At 32.7% G+C, this 15133-nt stretch overlaps 2 protein-coding genes across 10 annotated transcripts; one reads left to right on the top strand and one right to left on the bottom strand.

Moving 5' to 3' along the window:
• The first annotated feature begins 5928 nt into the window (after positions 1 to 5928).
• LOC120088031 (putative phospholipid hydroperoxide glutathione peroxidase) lies at positions 5929 to 8570 on the top strand. Its single transcript, XM_039045055.2, has 6 exons — positions 5929 to 6203; positions 6821 to 6897; positions 7195 to 7256; positions 7345 to 7463; positions 8029 to 8202; positions 8284 to 8570. Exons 1-6 carry the CDS (start codon positions 6054 to 6056, stop codon positions 8314 to 8316), a joined length of 615 nt encoding a protein of 204 aa, XP_038900983.1. The 5' UTR covers positions 5929 to 6053; the 3' UTR covers positions 8317 to 8570.
• Positions 8571 to 9817: 1247 nt separating this feature from the next.
• Positions 9818 to 13525, bottom strand: LOC120067564 (small ribosomal subunit protein mL104 (rPPR9)-like). Of its 9 annotated transcripts, none has more exons than XR_016524138.1 (5): positions 11649 to 13525; positions 10905 to 10994; positions 10589 to 10805; positions 10290 to 10493; positions 9818 to 10193 (listed from the first exon to the last, which is right to left on the bottom strand). XR_016524138.1 is itself a non-coding variant. In XM_090306399.1 (2 exons), the coding sequence occupies exon 1, from the start codon at positions 13424 to 13426 to the stop codon at positions 11681 to 11683; it is 1746 nt and encodes a 581-aa protein (XP_090162525.1). In that variant the 5' UTR covers positions 13427 to 13525; the 3' UTR covers positions 10905 to 11004; positions 11649 to 11680. The 9 variants fall into 9 exon arrangements, 1 of the variants encoding a protein (XP_090162525.1); XR_016524137.1 differs by having other exon boundaries at positions 10290 to 10488; XR_016524132.1 differs by having other exon boundaries at positions 10905 to 11023; positions 11649 to 13524.
• Positions 13526 to 15133: the final 1608 nt, after the last annotated feature.

The following is a 15133-nucleotide window of genomic DNA, read 5'->3' as shown; positions in this document are numbered from 1 at the left end:
TCTTTAAAAAAAAAAAAACTTGAGTCATAATTTTAAATTCCACTATTTCATTAGAATTACGTAATATTTGCAAACATCAAGGGATAGGTTGTTTAAAACATATAGTTGAACTTTTGTTTAGTGAAACAATAATATGACGTTGTATGTAATATATTTAAGATCTGACAAAAAAATGAAACAGAAGAAGAACAATTAGATCTAAAAGAACAGTAATAGAAAGAATAAAAAAGAGAAAGGAGGATTGAGAAAGAAAATGGAAAATAAAACTCATACGAGCCAAATAGAGAAAAAAGAGAGAGAATGAGAAAAACAAACCAGAGGGTGAAAGAAGAGAGAAGATGAAAAAGGAGAGTAAATGTGAAGAGAGTAGGAGAGAGAAATGATAAAGTAATTGAGGGAGTTGGGAAAGTAATGTAAACGCGTGGGAAAACGAGTTAGAGTGAGAGTGATAAAATGGTGGGTAATTAAAACTACTGTTTTATTTTTATTAGTGGTCGTCGAAGTTGGGCACACGAAGGTGGTAGGCAAAGTATGTCACCGAAGTTGCTTGTGTGAAGGTAGTTGTTGGAGTTAGTCGCTAGAGTTGTCGTCAGAGGTGGTTGATGGAGCTCGGAGTTTTTCGTCGAAATTGGTCGTGCGAATATGGAAGTAGAGTTTTTTTTTTTACCAAGGTGGTTGTCAAAATTGGTTGCCAAAGTGTCATCGGAGGTGGTTGTCGGAGCTCGGAATTGATTGTCAAAGTTGGCCACCTGAAGGTGGTCATCGGAGTATGTCGCCAGAGTGTGGTAGCGATAATTGCCAACAAAGACCGATGGCTGGAGCCATTAAAAACATTGGAGGGAGAGATAATTGGAGAAAGTTGTGGTGAGTTGGTAAAATAACCAACTAAACCCCACCAACATTTAAGTTGGTTATCAAATATTGAGTTGGTAAAAAATACCAACTCAACCCAACTCTCTTTGGTTGTCAAACACCCCCTTATATTTGAGGTTACAGTAAAATACAGTATGCGTAACTTTATTAAATTTAAAATGATTCAATTAATCGCATGATTTTCAATTAGGTCACATTTACATGGAAAATGAAAAATGGTGTAATTTGGGTTGATTCCAATTGGACCATCAATCGAAATGGGCCTCAATTGTAAACTAGTGTGATTGTGATTGTTGGTATTTACTCATCTACTTTTTTAAAGGAAAATTGGAGTGTATGGCAAAATTTAAGGTTTCATTCTGAAAATGGTAAAACCACCCAAGAATAAGATTTATGGTAAGTCACGTGACATGCACATTTCCATAAATTTCTAAATCTCTGATTTATCCTTGTCTAGTTCATAGTTATTGTTATTGATGAAACTACAAATTGTAAAATAAAACACAAGGTTGAGTTATATATAAGTGTAATTGTTGATTTTCCTCAAGAACAACTACCCCATTTTGGTCATGTAGTTATCATAATCTCCATATTTTATTATTAATTTAGATTTTGTACTAAATTAATATTTTAAATATCCATATATTATCAAATTTTATTTTATCTAATCAAAATTCAAATTTATTTAAATCTTTGAATGGTTTTTCATTACTTTTTATATATTCAATTTTATTCAAATCTTTGAATTTTTTTTCATACTTTTGTACATATATTCTTAATAAATTAGTGGTATATTTTTCATATTTTTGAAGGATTAAATTGTTTTATATACTATTTTTTCTATTATTTTAATGATTTTCATAATTTTATACAGATATTCTTAATAAATTAGCAGTATATTTCTCATATCCTTGAATGACCATTTTTTTACACATATAACGTAGTTGTAATGTAAACTAATGAGATTTTAACTATAATTTTTTTTTGTGATCCGTTATTATAACAAAATTTTGTATCTTCCTGATTTTTCTCCATGATTATTGATCCATCCAAATCTATCTTTTGTCATCAGATTTGATTTTATCTCATTCATTGTCAATTTATTTATATATTTTCTTATCAAAATTAGTTTTACCTTATTCCTTTTTAATTTATTTATACATTTTGTTATCAAATTCAATTTTTTGTTACCTTCTTTTTTCAAATTATCTAATTCTTTTTTCAAAATTTTTAATATATCTAGGGATTTGTATTCTCACGGTTTAACTATTTTTTCTATTTCATACATTTTTCTTTTATATTATTACTATTTATATAATTTATTTTTTAAAAAATATAATATAATAATATAATAATATATCATTGGTATATAAACTGTAATATTCCAAGATCTTATGAATTTAAATTAATTATCTAAAATTATTGGAGTTTTTTCTTTTTAATTTTGTATTTTAGTGTCAAAACTAATGTAATTAAGAAGATAATCCATTTAAATTTATTTAATACGAGATTTGAAAATTTTGTATTTAAGTTGATATTGAAATTTGTAAATTTTAAATTTAGGAGAGAAAAGTATAAGAGTCAATCCTACTTGGAATTTTATATATATATATATTTCATTTTTTTAACAACCCAATAAATTTTAGTTGAGTTTGAAATGTTTAGATTTTGTTTTAGAATTCAATTTTAATATAATTCAAATCAATAAAAAGAAAAAATGAATAAAATAAAAAAAAAATAAAAATATATAACCTTACGGGCTACAACTTCTTTTTCTTTTCCTAATTTTGTTGTCGTTCATGAACTTGTAATTGGTAGCCATATAACTCCAATATATGATTTTTATTTCCTTCAAACGTTTTTTATTCTATGTGACCGTGTGTATTGTGATTGCCTCATAAAATCGAAGGAAGAGGTGTTGTGATTGCGTGAAGAAATTCTTAAATCTCTAATTTCTTTTTTAGAGAAAAATTGAAGGAAGAGGAGAAGTTTTTCAAATCCCTAATTTTTTTTTTATTTGAGTTGTTGGTGGTTTTTGTTTTAATTATTTTTTATTTTCTATGAATGCTTAGAGAATTGTAGTAATCATATAGGTGATGATTGGACTTTTGGTAGGCTACATTGGTTATCATGGTAATTGTTTAGTTATAGTGTATTGGAGTTTTTTGCTTAACTTATGAACATTAAGTATTTATTTATGAGGGCAGTTTTGACAATTTATCATTATTATTTTTTATTATTTAATTCAATTTTGCCATTTTCACAACTTTGAAAGTTTTTTGCTATTTATCCAAATGAAACCTCTAAATTTATTATTTATCTGGTCAACCCTTTTTTTAAAGCAATATTATTGTGATTCAACCTATTTATTTCAAATCATTAATTTAAAGATGGAACAAAAATGACAAAACTACCCTTATCACGCAATTTCTAATTGACAACATCGAACACGGTCATTCACCCCTATTTCAAACAATCTGTCGACCATTGTAATCCACTATTCTTTGCTTCCTTACGATTCATCTTCCGATTTTCATTTTCAGATTTTTATCAATCATTTGTGTCCTCATGTAAGTGTAACATATGCTGCCTTTGACTTCGATTTTTACTTCGTATAAACCAGCCATCATCTTCAATTAACTGTTCATAACACATACAACTAGGGCTTCAAGGAATATATACACCCAAATTTCCAATGTTGTTCAAAACTGAAACTTGCATGTTTGGTGTCATTACTTTTCAAGTAGTACAAAGTTGTCATTAATCTGGTCACGCTGTTTTATTTAGTATTACATTCATTCATCGGTAGTCATATCAACTCTATTTGATTTTTGATATCTTCGATTTATACTTATCTACGTAAAAATCGACTTCCTTATCGTCTATTGGTATGGTTGTGTGCTTCGTTGACAATCATGTGATTAGGTCATATAGTAGTAAGTCGGTATGAAGAAGGATATATCAATAAATGGATAATGGTTGATCAGTATCAGTAAAAATTTAATATAATCAGTATCGGTAAATGTAGTAAAGTTAGTGAAATGTGTTGTTTGCTAATTGAATTTCCATGGAAATAAAAAATTTAGATAAGTAATGGCATAACTTCGTTACAAGATTCTCCGGGAAGAATGGTTTCCAATACAGTATACCAGCCTATCCCATATGAAGAATGCAAATGTTGTTATTAAGCAAAAGTTGACTCACGCGCAGCTTGATGCTTTCAGAAAAATAGTATTTGGACCGTATATTGACCTGAACATCACTTTCAGGAAAAATTCAACATTCAGACTGATCAAACAAAATAAAATCGATAAAAGTATCGATATCTTAATTGCTATCGACTTCATCGTAGTAATCGATAGATCGGTAAGACGAAGAAAGGATATTGTTAAAATGGTTGAAATTGATATCAATAATTCCATTTCTAAACCAGCATCTCCTTATTTCAAAGGGTAAATGATGGAAATTGAGACACAATATTCGTACTAAATATGTGGATTCCACCGTATATTCAAATGCAATTGGATTGAGGACTTTCTCAATCAATTAGATTATAAGATTTCATTATAGATGGTACAGTGGACCCCACTTTTAATTACGATTACGTATGGATATGTAAACAAAAGCTAAAATAATCATATTGGAGCCCATAAACCGAATTGAGATTGATTTATACCCATTTCTCTGATGTAAACGTGGCCTTAATATTAATATCCATTGAAAGGAGAAATAATAGATCAGTTTCAAACTTTTTCTCTCTTGAATAAGTTACAAATTTGTTTGTTCCTCCATCTTTCAGATTTCTCTCAAATTAAGAATATAAGCATAGCTTGAAAGCCAATTCCTTCATACACATTTCTTAGAAATGGAAAAAACAGAATGATATATGAGATACAAAAGCCAACGGTTCTAAGGGATTGTTCAAGAGCTTGTAATGTAATGGATTTGTAAAGGTTGTAATCCCAAGTCAACGTTTGGAGAGAGCTTTGGGTCCGGTTTTTAATCCCTTTTACATTCCCTTCCCATAGTATTCAATCCAATCCTTTTTTCCAACATTTTCATGCTTCACAATCTCATTTCAACATCGGTTTTGACATTTCATCGTAATTCTGATTACATTTTAACCTCTCAAACAGGTCCTAAGTGTTATTGAGAAGCGATTAAGAGAGTGGATGGTGAGAGATTGAAACTTGAGAATGTAAAACAACTTAATAAATCACAGACAATTCAACCCAAAAACCTGTTCATTTCTTTTAAATCTACGACTCAAACAAGGAAAAATCAACGTATCAATTTGTTTTAATTTATCTGTTGTCTTTTTTAATGTAGTTTTCCTTTTCTTTAGTTTTGATTTTTCATCCTTCTTTGTACGTTTAAGACCACAGCCAATGTCAGCTTAATCAGTCAGAAAAAAGATTAGTAAACAAATCGACATCAAATTAGATGAAAGAAATAGAAAATCAACAAATAAATTGCGATTACTTACAATGGTAGACAAAAACCAATGACAACTAATAATATGGTGGCATTTGTGTGAGGAGAAAGAGTTTTAATTCAAGGCGGATTTCTTTTTTGTTTACCTTATGAAAATATCCGTCAAAATTTTGTTTACTTAAAACAAACATCATACTAATCCATATATCTATAAAATTAAAATTTTAAAAATTGAAAATATTTTTATTTTAATACGACTTCGAATTTAATATAAGAGAGATCACATGGTAAAAAAGATCCTTGTCCAAATTTTCAGATACTCAATACGATGTGGCACTTGCTGATTCGTCAATGACAAACACTTTTCATGTTATTCTATATGTTTATCAAAGTCAAACTAACTTATCTACCAAGCCACATATATATATATATATTCTAAGATTTTTAAAAATAGAAAAATAAAGAAAATTATTTACACAAGCAAAATTTAACCACTCTAGATTTCTATTAGTTTCTATTCGTTTCTATCAATGATAAATATTTCTATTACATGTTGATAGAAGTTTATCAATATTTATTAGTTTTTGTATTTTTTTTTAATAAACATATAAATCCGAAATAAATGCTGACGGACGATTTAAAATATTGCTTATCTAAACATGGAAATATATTTATATTGCTTTGACGAAACGCTGATCGAAGAACGTAGGGCTGCGTTGAAATTTGAACGTTGAAATCTCATCGAAATGCATATTTTTAAATTTGTAAATTGGATCTCTCTCTCGTTTCTCTGTTTATCAGCATTTTATTACTACCGCACAGGCCAAATTTCTCCCTATTTCCTTCTCAATATGGCTGAAGAATCCTCCAATTCCATTTATGATTTCACTGTCAAGGTATTCAACTCTATGCCTTCTCAGTTTACTCTGTTTCTAGTTTGAGTTGCATACTCCTCTGTGTTGTTGTTGTTGTTGTTTTTCATTTTGCTGACTTAGGTTTTGATTTGTTGAAACGATTTGTTTGTTTGTTTCGTTTTTACTTACTGCACATCTTTGATTAATTCGGCTTGATTTTGGAAATATCTCCATAAGATCGAAGTATCTGAATTGTCAGTTTTCATTTTAATTCGTTTTTTTACTTCGGGAAAATCTTGGATTAGTTGGACATTGACTTCAAAATATTTGAGATCCTTAGTTAGTTCTTCACTTCGTGGGCTTTGGCTTCTTTATTGAAGGGATTTCCTGTTCAATTAGTTTTTAGTTCGGCAATGTTTTGATCATTTCGGCATTTGTTTTGGATATATCAGTTATATCAGATCTAAATATCTGAAATGTCTGACTGTCGAAATATTTGGGATCCGTTTTGTATAACCGCTCGTTCTTCATTTCGTTTTATTTGGCTTCTTTATTGAAGTGGTTTTCTGTTTACTTCGTTTTTACTTTGGCAAATCTTTGATTAGTTGGGCATTGATGGCTTTGGGAATATCTAATTTGTAGAATGGCTTTGTTTGCAGGATATTCGTGGGAATGATGTGAGCCTTAGTCAATACAGGGGGAAAGTTCTTCTGATAGTGAATGTTGCTTCTGAGTGGTAATTTGTATTCTCTTCGTACTTTTTGAATGTTGTCTTGACGGTTGCGATCTCTATGTGTTGAAAGATTGACTACTTCAAGTCTCTTCCAATTCACTTCGTTTATAATGGTACACACCCACATAGACGAAGACGAGATCATGGTTAAAGTGAATTAAAGAGAATCACCATTATAATAGGAAAGTTAAAGAAAATAAAAAATGCAAATGGGTCGAAGAGTGAAAGGGAAAATGTCAAGAAAACCTGGCTGTGTGTGCTGTATTGTTCTTTTTCCTCAAGATCTTTGTTGTTTTGCAGTGGTTTAACCAAGTCAAACTACAACGAGTTGAATGTATTGTATGAAAAATACAAGAATCAAGGTCAGATATTATACCATGGAAATATAAAAACTCGTGAAGTTCTATAGTTCGAGACTGGGGTTAGTTTAAACAATATATATTTGGGCAGGTTTTGAGATATTGGCATTTCCTTGCAATCAGTTTGCAGCACAAGAGCCAGGAAACAATGAGCAGATTCAGGAAACTGTATGCACAAGGTTCAAAGCTGAATTCCCCATCTTTGATAAGGTAATCATAATGTGATGCAGTCTTAAACAAACCAAGATGTCTTTTGAGGTATTTTGGGTTTAAACCATATTGACCATCTATTTGAATATTAAATATCCTGGAGTTATTTTGATATCAAATATTGTAGAATTAGGCATTTGTCTCGTGAAATTAATTTAAGCAGTCCAAATCTTCATGGTTGTTAAATAAATAAACAACGTACAAGTTATTTAACCAGCGGTGGCAATAGCTTTTGTTTTGCAAAAGAGCGGCGTTTCTTGTTAGTCTCTACCTATATCTCGGCTGGTCTGCTATGAGATTATACACACTAAGCATATGATTTTGATTATATTTGCGTAATAGGACAAGTAATTTCATCACATAACATCGGTTACTAGACATTTGTTAGCCCAATTATGAGAACATTTAGGATGGATTTAGTTTAACTTCAGAATCCGAGACAAGCGCTTTTAGAAAATTTAAATTTCAAAGTACCTTTGAAGATTTTTCATTATTTTTGTTCCACTTAACAAAAAAAAACTTTTCTCGAAAATTCTTCCAAACTTGCTCTTAATGTGGTTTGTAGGTTGATGTTAACGGGAAAGATGCAGCACCGATTTATAAATTCCTGAAGTCCCAAAAGGGTGGACGTGGACTATTTGGCGATGGCATCAAATGGAACTTCACAAAGTTCTTGGTGAACAAAGAAGGGACGGTGGTTGATAGATATGCTCCAACCACCTCGCCTTTCAAGATTGAGGTTAGTACGTTTTCCTTGGATCAACTTCATATAAGACTACATGAAGAGGCTTATGTTATATTTTTTCCCCTCGTTCTGCAGAAAGATATCGAGAATCTATTGCAATCTGCTTGAAAACAAGGTCAGGAACCATACACAATGAACTCCAGCAGTGCTTACTTGTATGATTCATTAGTTATGTGAATGCACTTATAAATGTTTGTTCGAACGTGATCGCGTGTTCTTTCTAGACCTTTCTTTCATTTATATATAGTTATGTGGTGAAATTTGGATTTGATTTAAAAGGCTTTCATTGAAACATGTTGTCCATTTGGTCATATGTAAAAGTGAATTGTGTGATTACAGTAAACTCTTTTTCCCCCGCAGCACCAACTAGTGTTTTTGATACACATAAGATATCTCTTTTCTCAAGTGTTAATGAAACTCAATCACGTCTTCCCAACTCTCAACAGGTAGACTAGACTAATAGGCTAGGGGTTTGAATCCTCCATCCTTTGTAAAATCTTATGCCAGCTTGAGTTTAGAGACGTTAGGGGTTTGCTTCCATCCCCACATTTTTTGAACTAAAAAAGACCTATGATTGCAATAACTTACACCACGATGTTGTCTCGGCCTTCTGATTGCAATAACTTATGAATAGTGTATCTGATGAAACTGTGCTGAATGTTTTCAATTTCTTAGTAATGTAGGGTTACTAGTTAAAAAGAAAAGGGACGTTGGTACAATTTGGTGACTCAACTATCTCACTGTGTTGTAGTTTGAACTTTATGGTAGATAAAAAAAGGAATTGAGCATCAACTATATTTCTGCATAATGGGATGGAGCAGATTTTGTGTTAATACAGTCAAACTACGAAAAATTCTCTTGTGGGTTATATGGTTTCCAACTCTTTGTGATACTTGAGTTTAATTATTGAAACATCTCATCAAAATGCTTTCAGGATAAATGGTGATCTTGATCCATGGAAATTAGATGTTATTTTTTAATATTAATTAATTTGTAGTAATTATATTTTAGTTAGCTATAAATAAATCAGCCGCATTAGAGGAAAGCCAATGAACAAGTTGTTTTGAACGATTTTAATATTTTAAGGGTTAAAATGACCGAAGTTCAAACGCATAATTAAAACTATTTGTGCCTATGTGTACCTCTATTTACCCAATTTATTCCATCATATTTATAATTTTCTTTTAACAGAAAATTTGACAAAAGGGTGTTTTTTGAACAAATTTAAATATAGATGGTAGAATTGAGACTTTTTTTGACAACCATGTGACAATTAAAGTTGTTTTTAGAACAAATTTGAATATAAATGGTAGAATTGAGATTTTTTTTGACAACCATGTGACAATTAAAGTTTACTATAAAATTCAAAGTAGTTTGCATAATTATCATCTTGATATTTAATTTCATGGTCATAAAATTTTAAAACATTTAAGTTTTAATAGATTAAAATAGTTCATTGATACTTTCATGTTTTCTAAATGCAGTCATCTGAGTAGTTGACTTAAAAAATAAAACTACTTTCTAAAGTCATTCTTAAAATATCACGGAAATCTTTCAATATCATATGAATAGTCTCATAAAATGAGCTAAAATATTCGTAAACTTGCTCAAAAACAAGAGAAACAGGATGGATAGAATTAATATACCATGAAGATGTCAACAACATCTGAATTTTTTTTTCATCTAATCTTCTTAGAACTCAAGGACACAATTGTACAACCTATCAAACATATTTGTTCAAGTAAGGTCGTTTTTCCCTCGCTCCTCTTTGTCTTGAAAAGTTCTTTTTTGTGCTTTCCAATCCAAATAGTATGTGATCATAAAACCTTTCACTTTTTAAATATTGGACCAGTGAACTTTGATTGCCATATCGTCAAAAAAATATTTAGGACAAGCCCACTGAGGGATGAAAATCTCTAAAATCTTGAACCACAAGGCCACTGCATATGCATAACGCTGAAGAGGTGCGTCGGCCATTTCCCAAACTGCCCCAACAAAAACAGTAACTATTCCAATTGAGATCATAAGGATTTCTACTTTGAATTCTATTGTTAGTTACGAGGCCAGCAAGAGATACATACCAATTGGAGACTTTGCACTTCTTCGAGATCTTAAAGACTCCAAAAGATATTTACAAAGGAAAAGCTAGGAGGACCTGAATCACATTGACTGCACATCTAGGGGTAAAGCACCGTGTCGGTGCAGGCAGTGGTGTAAGACAAGAGAAGAAAAAGTTCACAGTAAAACATCCACTACTATCAAGCTTCCAGATTCTGCAATCTTTCCTATGACAACATTTTTGCTATCAGGATGCTGGGGAATAGTTACAACATTCAAGTCAAAGAGAGTTTTTAAATAAAGATTAAAACTGATCACATACCTGACTGAGGACCAAGCTTTGATGTAATTCTTGTTGATCTGATGGTTGAAGGTCAACTTTTGTATAAGTTTTTCCTTTCCAAGAGACCTAAACTCAGCCACTACCCTTACCTCTTCCTTTCTTATTTGTCCTTCATTTTCATGAAAATATAGAACTACTTGGAATTCTTTGCCTTCTTGCTCTCTTTGTCGCCATTGCTACTTTCTTGGGGTGTATTCTGAAGAAAGAACTAAAGGTTATTTTGATTCAACTGAAAAAGATAACAACATACGATTTTATAAGGAAAAATGAAGTTCTGTAAGCAGGTGATTCTAACCAACACGAGCCTCCTCAAAGCTAGTACAAGTGCTTCAAGTACAACATTTTAGAATTGAATGCAGATCTTGGTTGGCTGGGCAAACTTTCACTGGAAGGGCCCTTCAAGAGAAGCTCAAGCTTCAGAGATTTGACAAAGCTCAAAATATGTTAGCACCAACAATAAACTTTTGTACGTTTCTTTTAGGATATCAGGATCAACAATAAACTTTTGTACGTTTCTTTTAAGATATCAGGACAGATCAAACCCTATGCAATTTTGCCACATTAAAATGAAACTGCACAATCTACAAAAAGAAAGTTTATGAGAATATATTGAAGTTTCGAATTTCAATTGATCATTTAGCATTTATTAGATAAAAGAATTAGTAGCCCAGTTAAGATACAATCATATAGATTGATTCCACATACTGACTGATTAAAGGAGATGAAAAAAACCCTATGGGTTACTTTAGCAAACACAGCCTTATCTCTGACCTCAGACACTTTTTCTTAGTAGGCTAGGCAATATCATCAAATATTTTTGGCCTTTTATTTTCATAAACACATTTTGGATTGCTCAATCCAGGAACAGTCTGTTTTGAGAAAGAATTAGAGTCGGTGGAAGTAAACTAAACGTGCATACAGCATGTAGGAGTTGTCGGTCAATCAAGAAGCTTCTAAACACAAGGAAGCATGCATTAATGCCAGAGTCACTATTGCAGCCAATCAAATATATATCAAGCATGAGAAATCTACTACTCACAATTTCTTCGAGAATGGAAGGAGAGAATTTCCTTATGATGAATTTCTGGTTCCTGACTCATGTTGGTGAACTCCGTCTATCTTCTGCAGCAACTCCCGTGCAATCTTGAACTTACCCTTCTTTTGAAATGCACTCTCAAATGAATCTCTAACATAGATAGGAGGATAAAAACCCTTTTCAAGCATTGACTTCATCTTTTCATACGCAGCGTCCAGTTGTCCTTGTTTACAAAGCTTCTGCAAAATTTGGGCTTCCCATTTCATTTCCAGCTTCAAGCACAGATCAATTTGGCCATGTTCCCTCATAAGTTTATCCACTAAACTATACAAATGAAAATGAGGAGACATGCCTAAACTCAGCATTTCCTTCAATAAACTGTAGGCTGCCGACCAATTCCTAGTTTCACCGTAGGCATGGATTAACGACGAATAAGTAACATGATCAGGTGCACATCTTTTCCTGTTCATAATCTTGAAGACCCTTTCAGCATCATTCAAATTTCCTATTTTGCATAGCATGCAAATAATAGAATTGTAAATAGCCAACTTTGGCTTCATGCCCTGAGAAAGTATCCTCCCAAACAGATCACTAGCTTCTTCTACGTGACGATGTTCACACAATGCTCGCATCACAACAGAATAACACTCTTCAACACATCTTAGCTTATCACCCTCAACAACCTTCAATACTTTAATTGCTTCTTGCATTTGACCTAATCGACAAAGCTCTGAGATGAGCTGAACTATTACAAAAGCACTGGGAACTAAAGCCAGCTTATTAGCTGCCCAAAATATTCCAACTGCAGGTTCAATGGCTCCGCTCTTTGGATTCACATTTGGAACTAGAACGGTAAAAGGTCTACGAGTACTTCTGACCCTAACTTGTTCTACAGCCCCTTCTTTGGCACTCAACGAACACAAATCCCCAATGAGAATGTTCACAGCAGATCGTGTAGGTACCAAGCCTGCCCTATTCATTTCATCAAACACTTCAATAGCTGTACCAAACCTACCAAATTTACACAGCCCAATAATAACATTACTGTATGAATATTTATCGGGCAATTCAATTCTTCTGAAAATGGATAGAGCAGTATCAATCAATTCCCCAGTTGGTTCCTTCTTACAAAGTGCATAAAGCATGTTGTTAAAGACCAGATTATCAGGTTTACACCCAAATTTTGGTTCCATTTCTTCGAACAAGCAAAGTGCTTCTCTAACCCTCCCCTGCCTACCCAAAAATCTGATACAAATTGAAAAGGTTCGACAAGAAAGCCGACCCTTATGAGACGACACAGTCACCAAAAGACACTTCATATCATCAAACAATTTCCTCCTACCTAAGAAATCAGCCATGTACTCAACCACAGTCTCATCAAACCGATACCCCATTTGCAATCCAGACCAAGAGAAGAATTCTAGCGTTTTAGCCCGACCCAACAGCCTATAATTCATCAGAATTTGAAGTACGAGATCCGAACTTAAGGTGTCTTTGAACCTTTTCAATAAATGATCAAGATCGAGATTAGGTGTTTGGTGATTTTTGTTTGAAAGTAAAGAACATACTGAATTGACGACATCGGAAGAGCCGAGGGTGTCCGAAGCCCGAGGGATTGGGGCAGTTCGCGAAGTGGGTCTCCTTGCAAGAGCTCTTGGAGCTATGGCAATGTGCTTTGTGTTCGTTGAAGTGCTGAAAAAGTGTGAAGAGAAGCCATAAAAATGAAGAGGAAAAAATTTGAGCGACGCCGAAGCATTCCTAATCGTGTTCTTACTCAACATCGACGATTTTGGTGAAGAAGCTGAACCAATAGGTTCATTCAACCTCGAAAATTCTCACTGTGCTGTACTGTAGCCAAAGACCAAAGCTTCAAATTTCCACATTTATGGATCTTTTTATGTCTTTATAGAAAATTTTTCAAAAATATAAGATTCACAAAATGTATTTAAATATTTAGACCATTTGAAGGGAATTGGTTATTATATTGTGATTATAATAGTTTGTAGTGGCTAGTTTGAGAGAATGTGCAAAAAATAGTAGGTGACAAATATTAAATACTATAACAATGAGGGATTTAAAACAATAATATTATAGTTAATGGTTGGTTATTATAGTGATAAACACCAACTATTATCATTGGTATTATAGTAACTTATAATAGTTGGGAGCAACAGCTAATCCACGTGATATTGGACCCAACCAAACAACCCTTCGATGAGTTTAACATTTCTTATTAATGATATTATGGGGTTGTTTGGGACGCAGAATTTTTTTTCCCTTTCTTAACGAGCAACACAATCAAGGGTGTACATAGGTCGAGTTGGACTGGGTTAGAGGCAGTTTATGGACCAAAATCCGGGTTGGTTTTAACTGAACCCTATAGGTTCAATTTCGAAGGGTCAACCCAACCCAACCCAACCCTATATTTTTGGGTTGGGTCGGGTTGGGTCACCAGTTTTTTTTAATAGTTTTTTTCAATGAGAGTAAGAACGGTAATTTTCGTTGTGGTATTTTCAACTTCTAGTAATTTTTGGGCCTTTGGCCTGTAACAACAACCAATTGACTTGATTTCATTGAATAATAAATTGAAAAAAAAACTAGAGCAAATAGAAAATTTAGGAAAAAAAAATACCACAATGGCAGACCGAGGGGAGTGGAGAACTTAGAGATTGATGGTGGAGGGAGAGATCGACAAAGAGATCAACGGAGAACTCAATGATAAACGGTGCAAACAATTAAAATTGATGGAAGGGGGAGAGATCGACGGTAGACCGGAGGAGGAGAGAATGATGGCAGACCAAAGGGAAAGAGCTTGACGGTAGACTCGGGGGGAAGAGATTGACACGAGGTGGAGGCGCTCACGTGAGGGAGAGACGGAGAAATCAAATGGGATTAGGAGTCTAAAGAGAGATATGGACGTAATATATATATGTATATGCATACATATACATATACATACATACACAATATATATACATACATACATACATACATATACAGATATATACATATACATATATATATTCGACAATATTCCTAAGCTTACCATTCTATTTAAAGAAAAAATTGATATGCCCCAATCTAGAATGTGAAACATCACACAACTCAACAATATAAGCAAAAGAGTTGATATTATTATCATTCTTTGACTTTTCTGCCATTACATTTAGTTTGAACATGTCATCACTTAGTCTTTTTCCTCGTACATGCCTTTTTTCAGAATAAATTTATCTGATTCAAATATTGAAAGAGTGTGAATACCATAGTGGAAAGATCATGTCCCAATTTTAAATTTTACAGAACAATAATCAACAAAGGACGAAAACTAATAAACATTTACTCTAATTAAGCATGTCTTCATAGAAAATTGGAAATGAATAATGGATTAGCAGATTTACCCTTGAAGACCGATTTCTTCGTGAATCCTCTCCGATCTAATACTCGAACAGTTTCCTTCTCCATCAAATGCCAGAATTCACGAACACAAC

The sequence above is a fragment of the Benincasa hispida genome, chromosome 1 (genome assembly GCF_027475165.1).
Source record: "Benincasa hispida cultivar pf3 chromosome 1, pf3_genome.v1.1, whole genome shotgun sequence".
Classification (NCBI taxonomy): domain Eukaryota; kingdom Viridiplantae; phylum Streptophyta; class Magnoliopsida; order Cucurbitales; family Cucurbitaceae; genus Benincasa; species Benincasa hispida.
The sequence above is the reverse complement of the archived record's forward strand: the minus strand, read 5'-3'. Positions and strand labels throughout refer to the sequence as shown.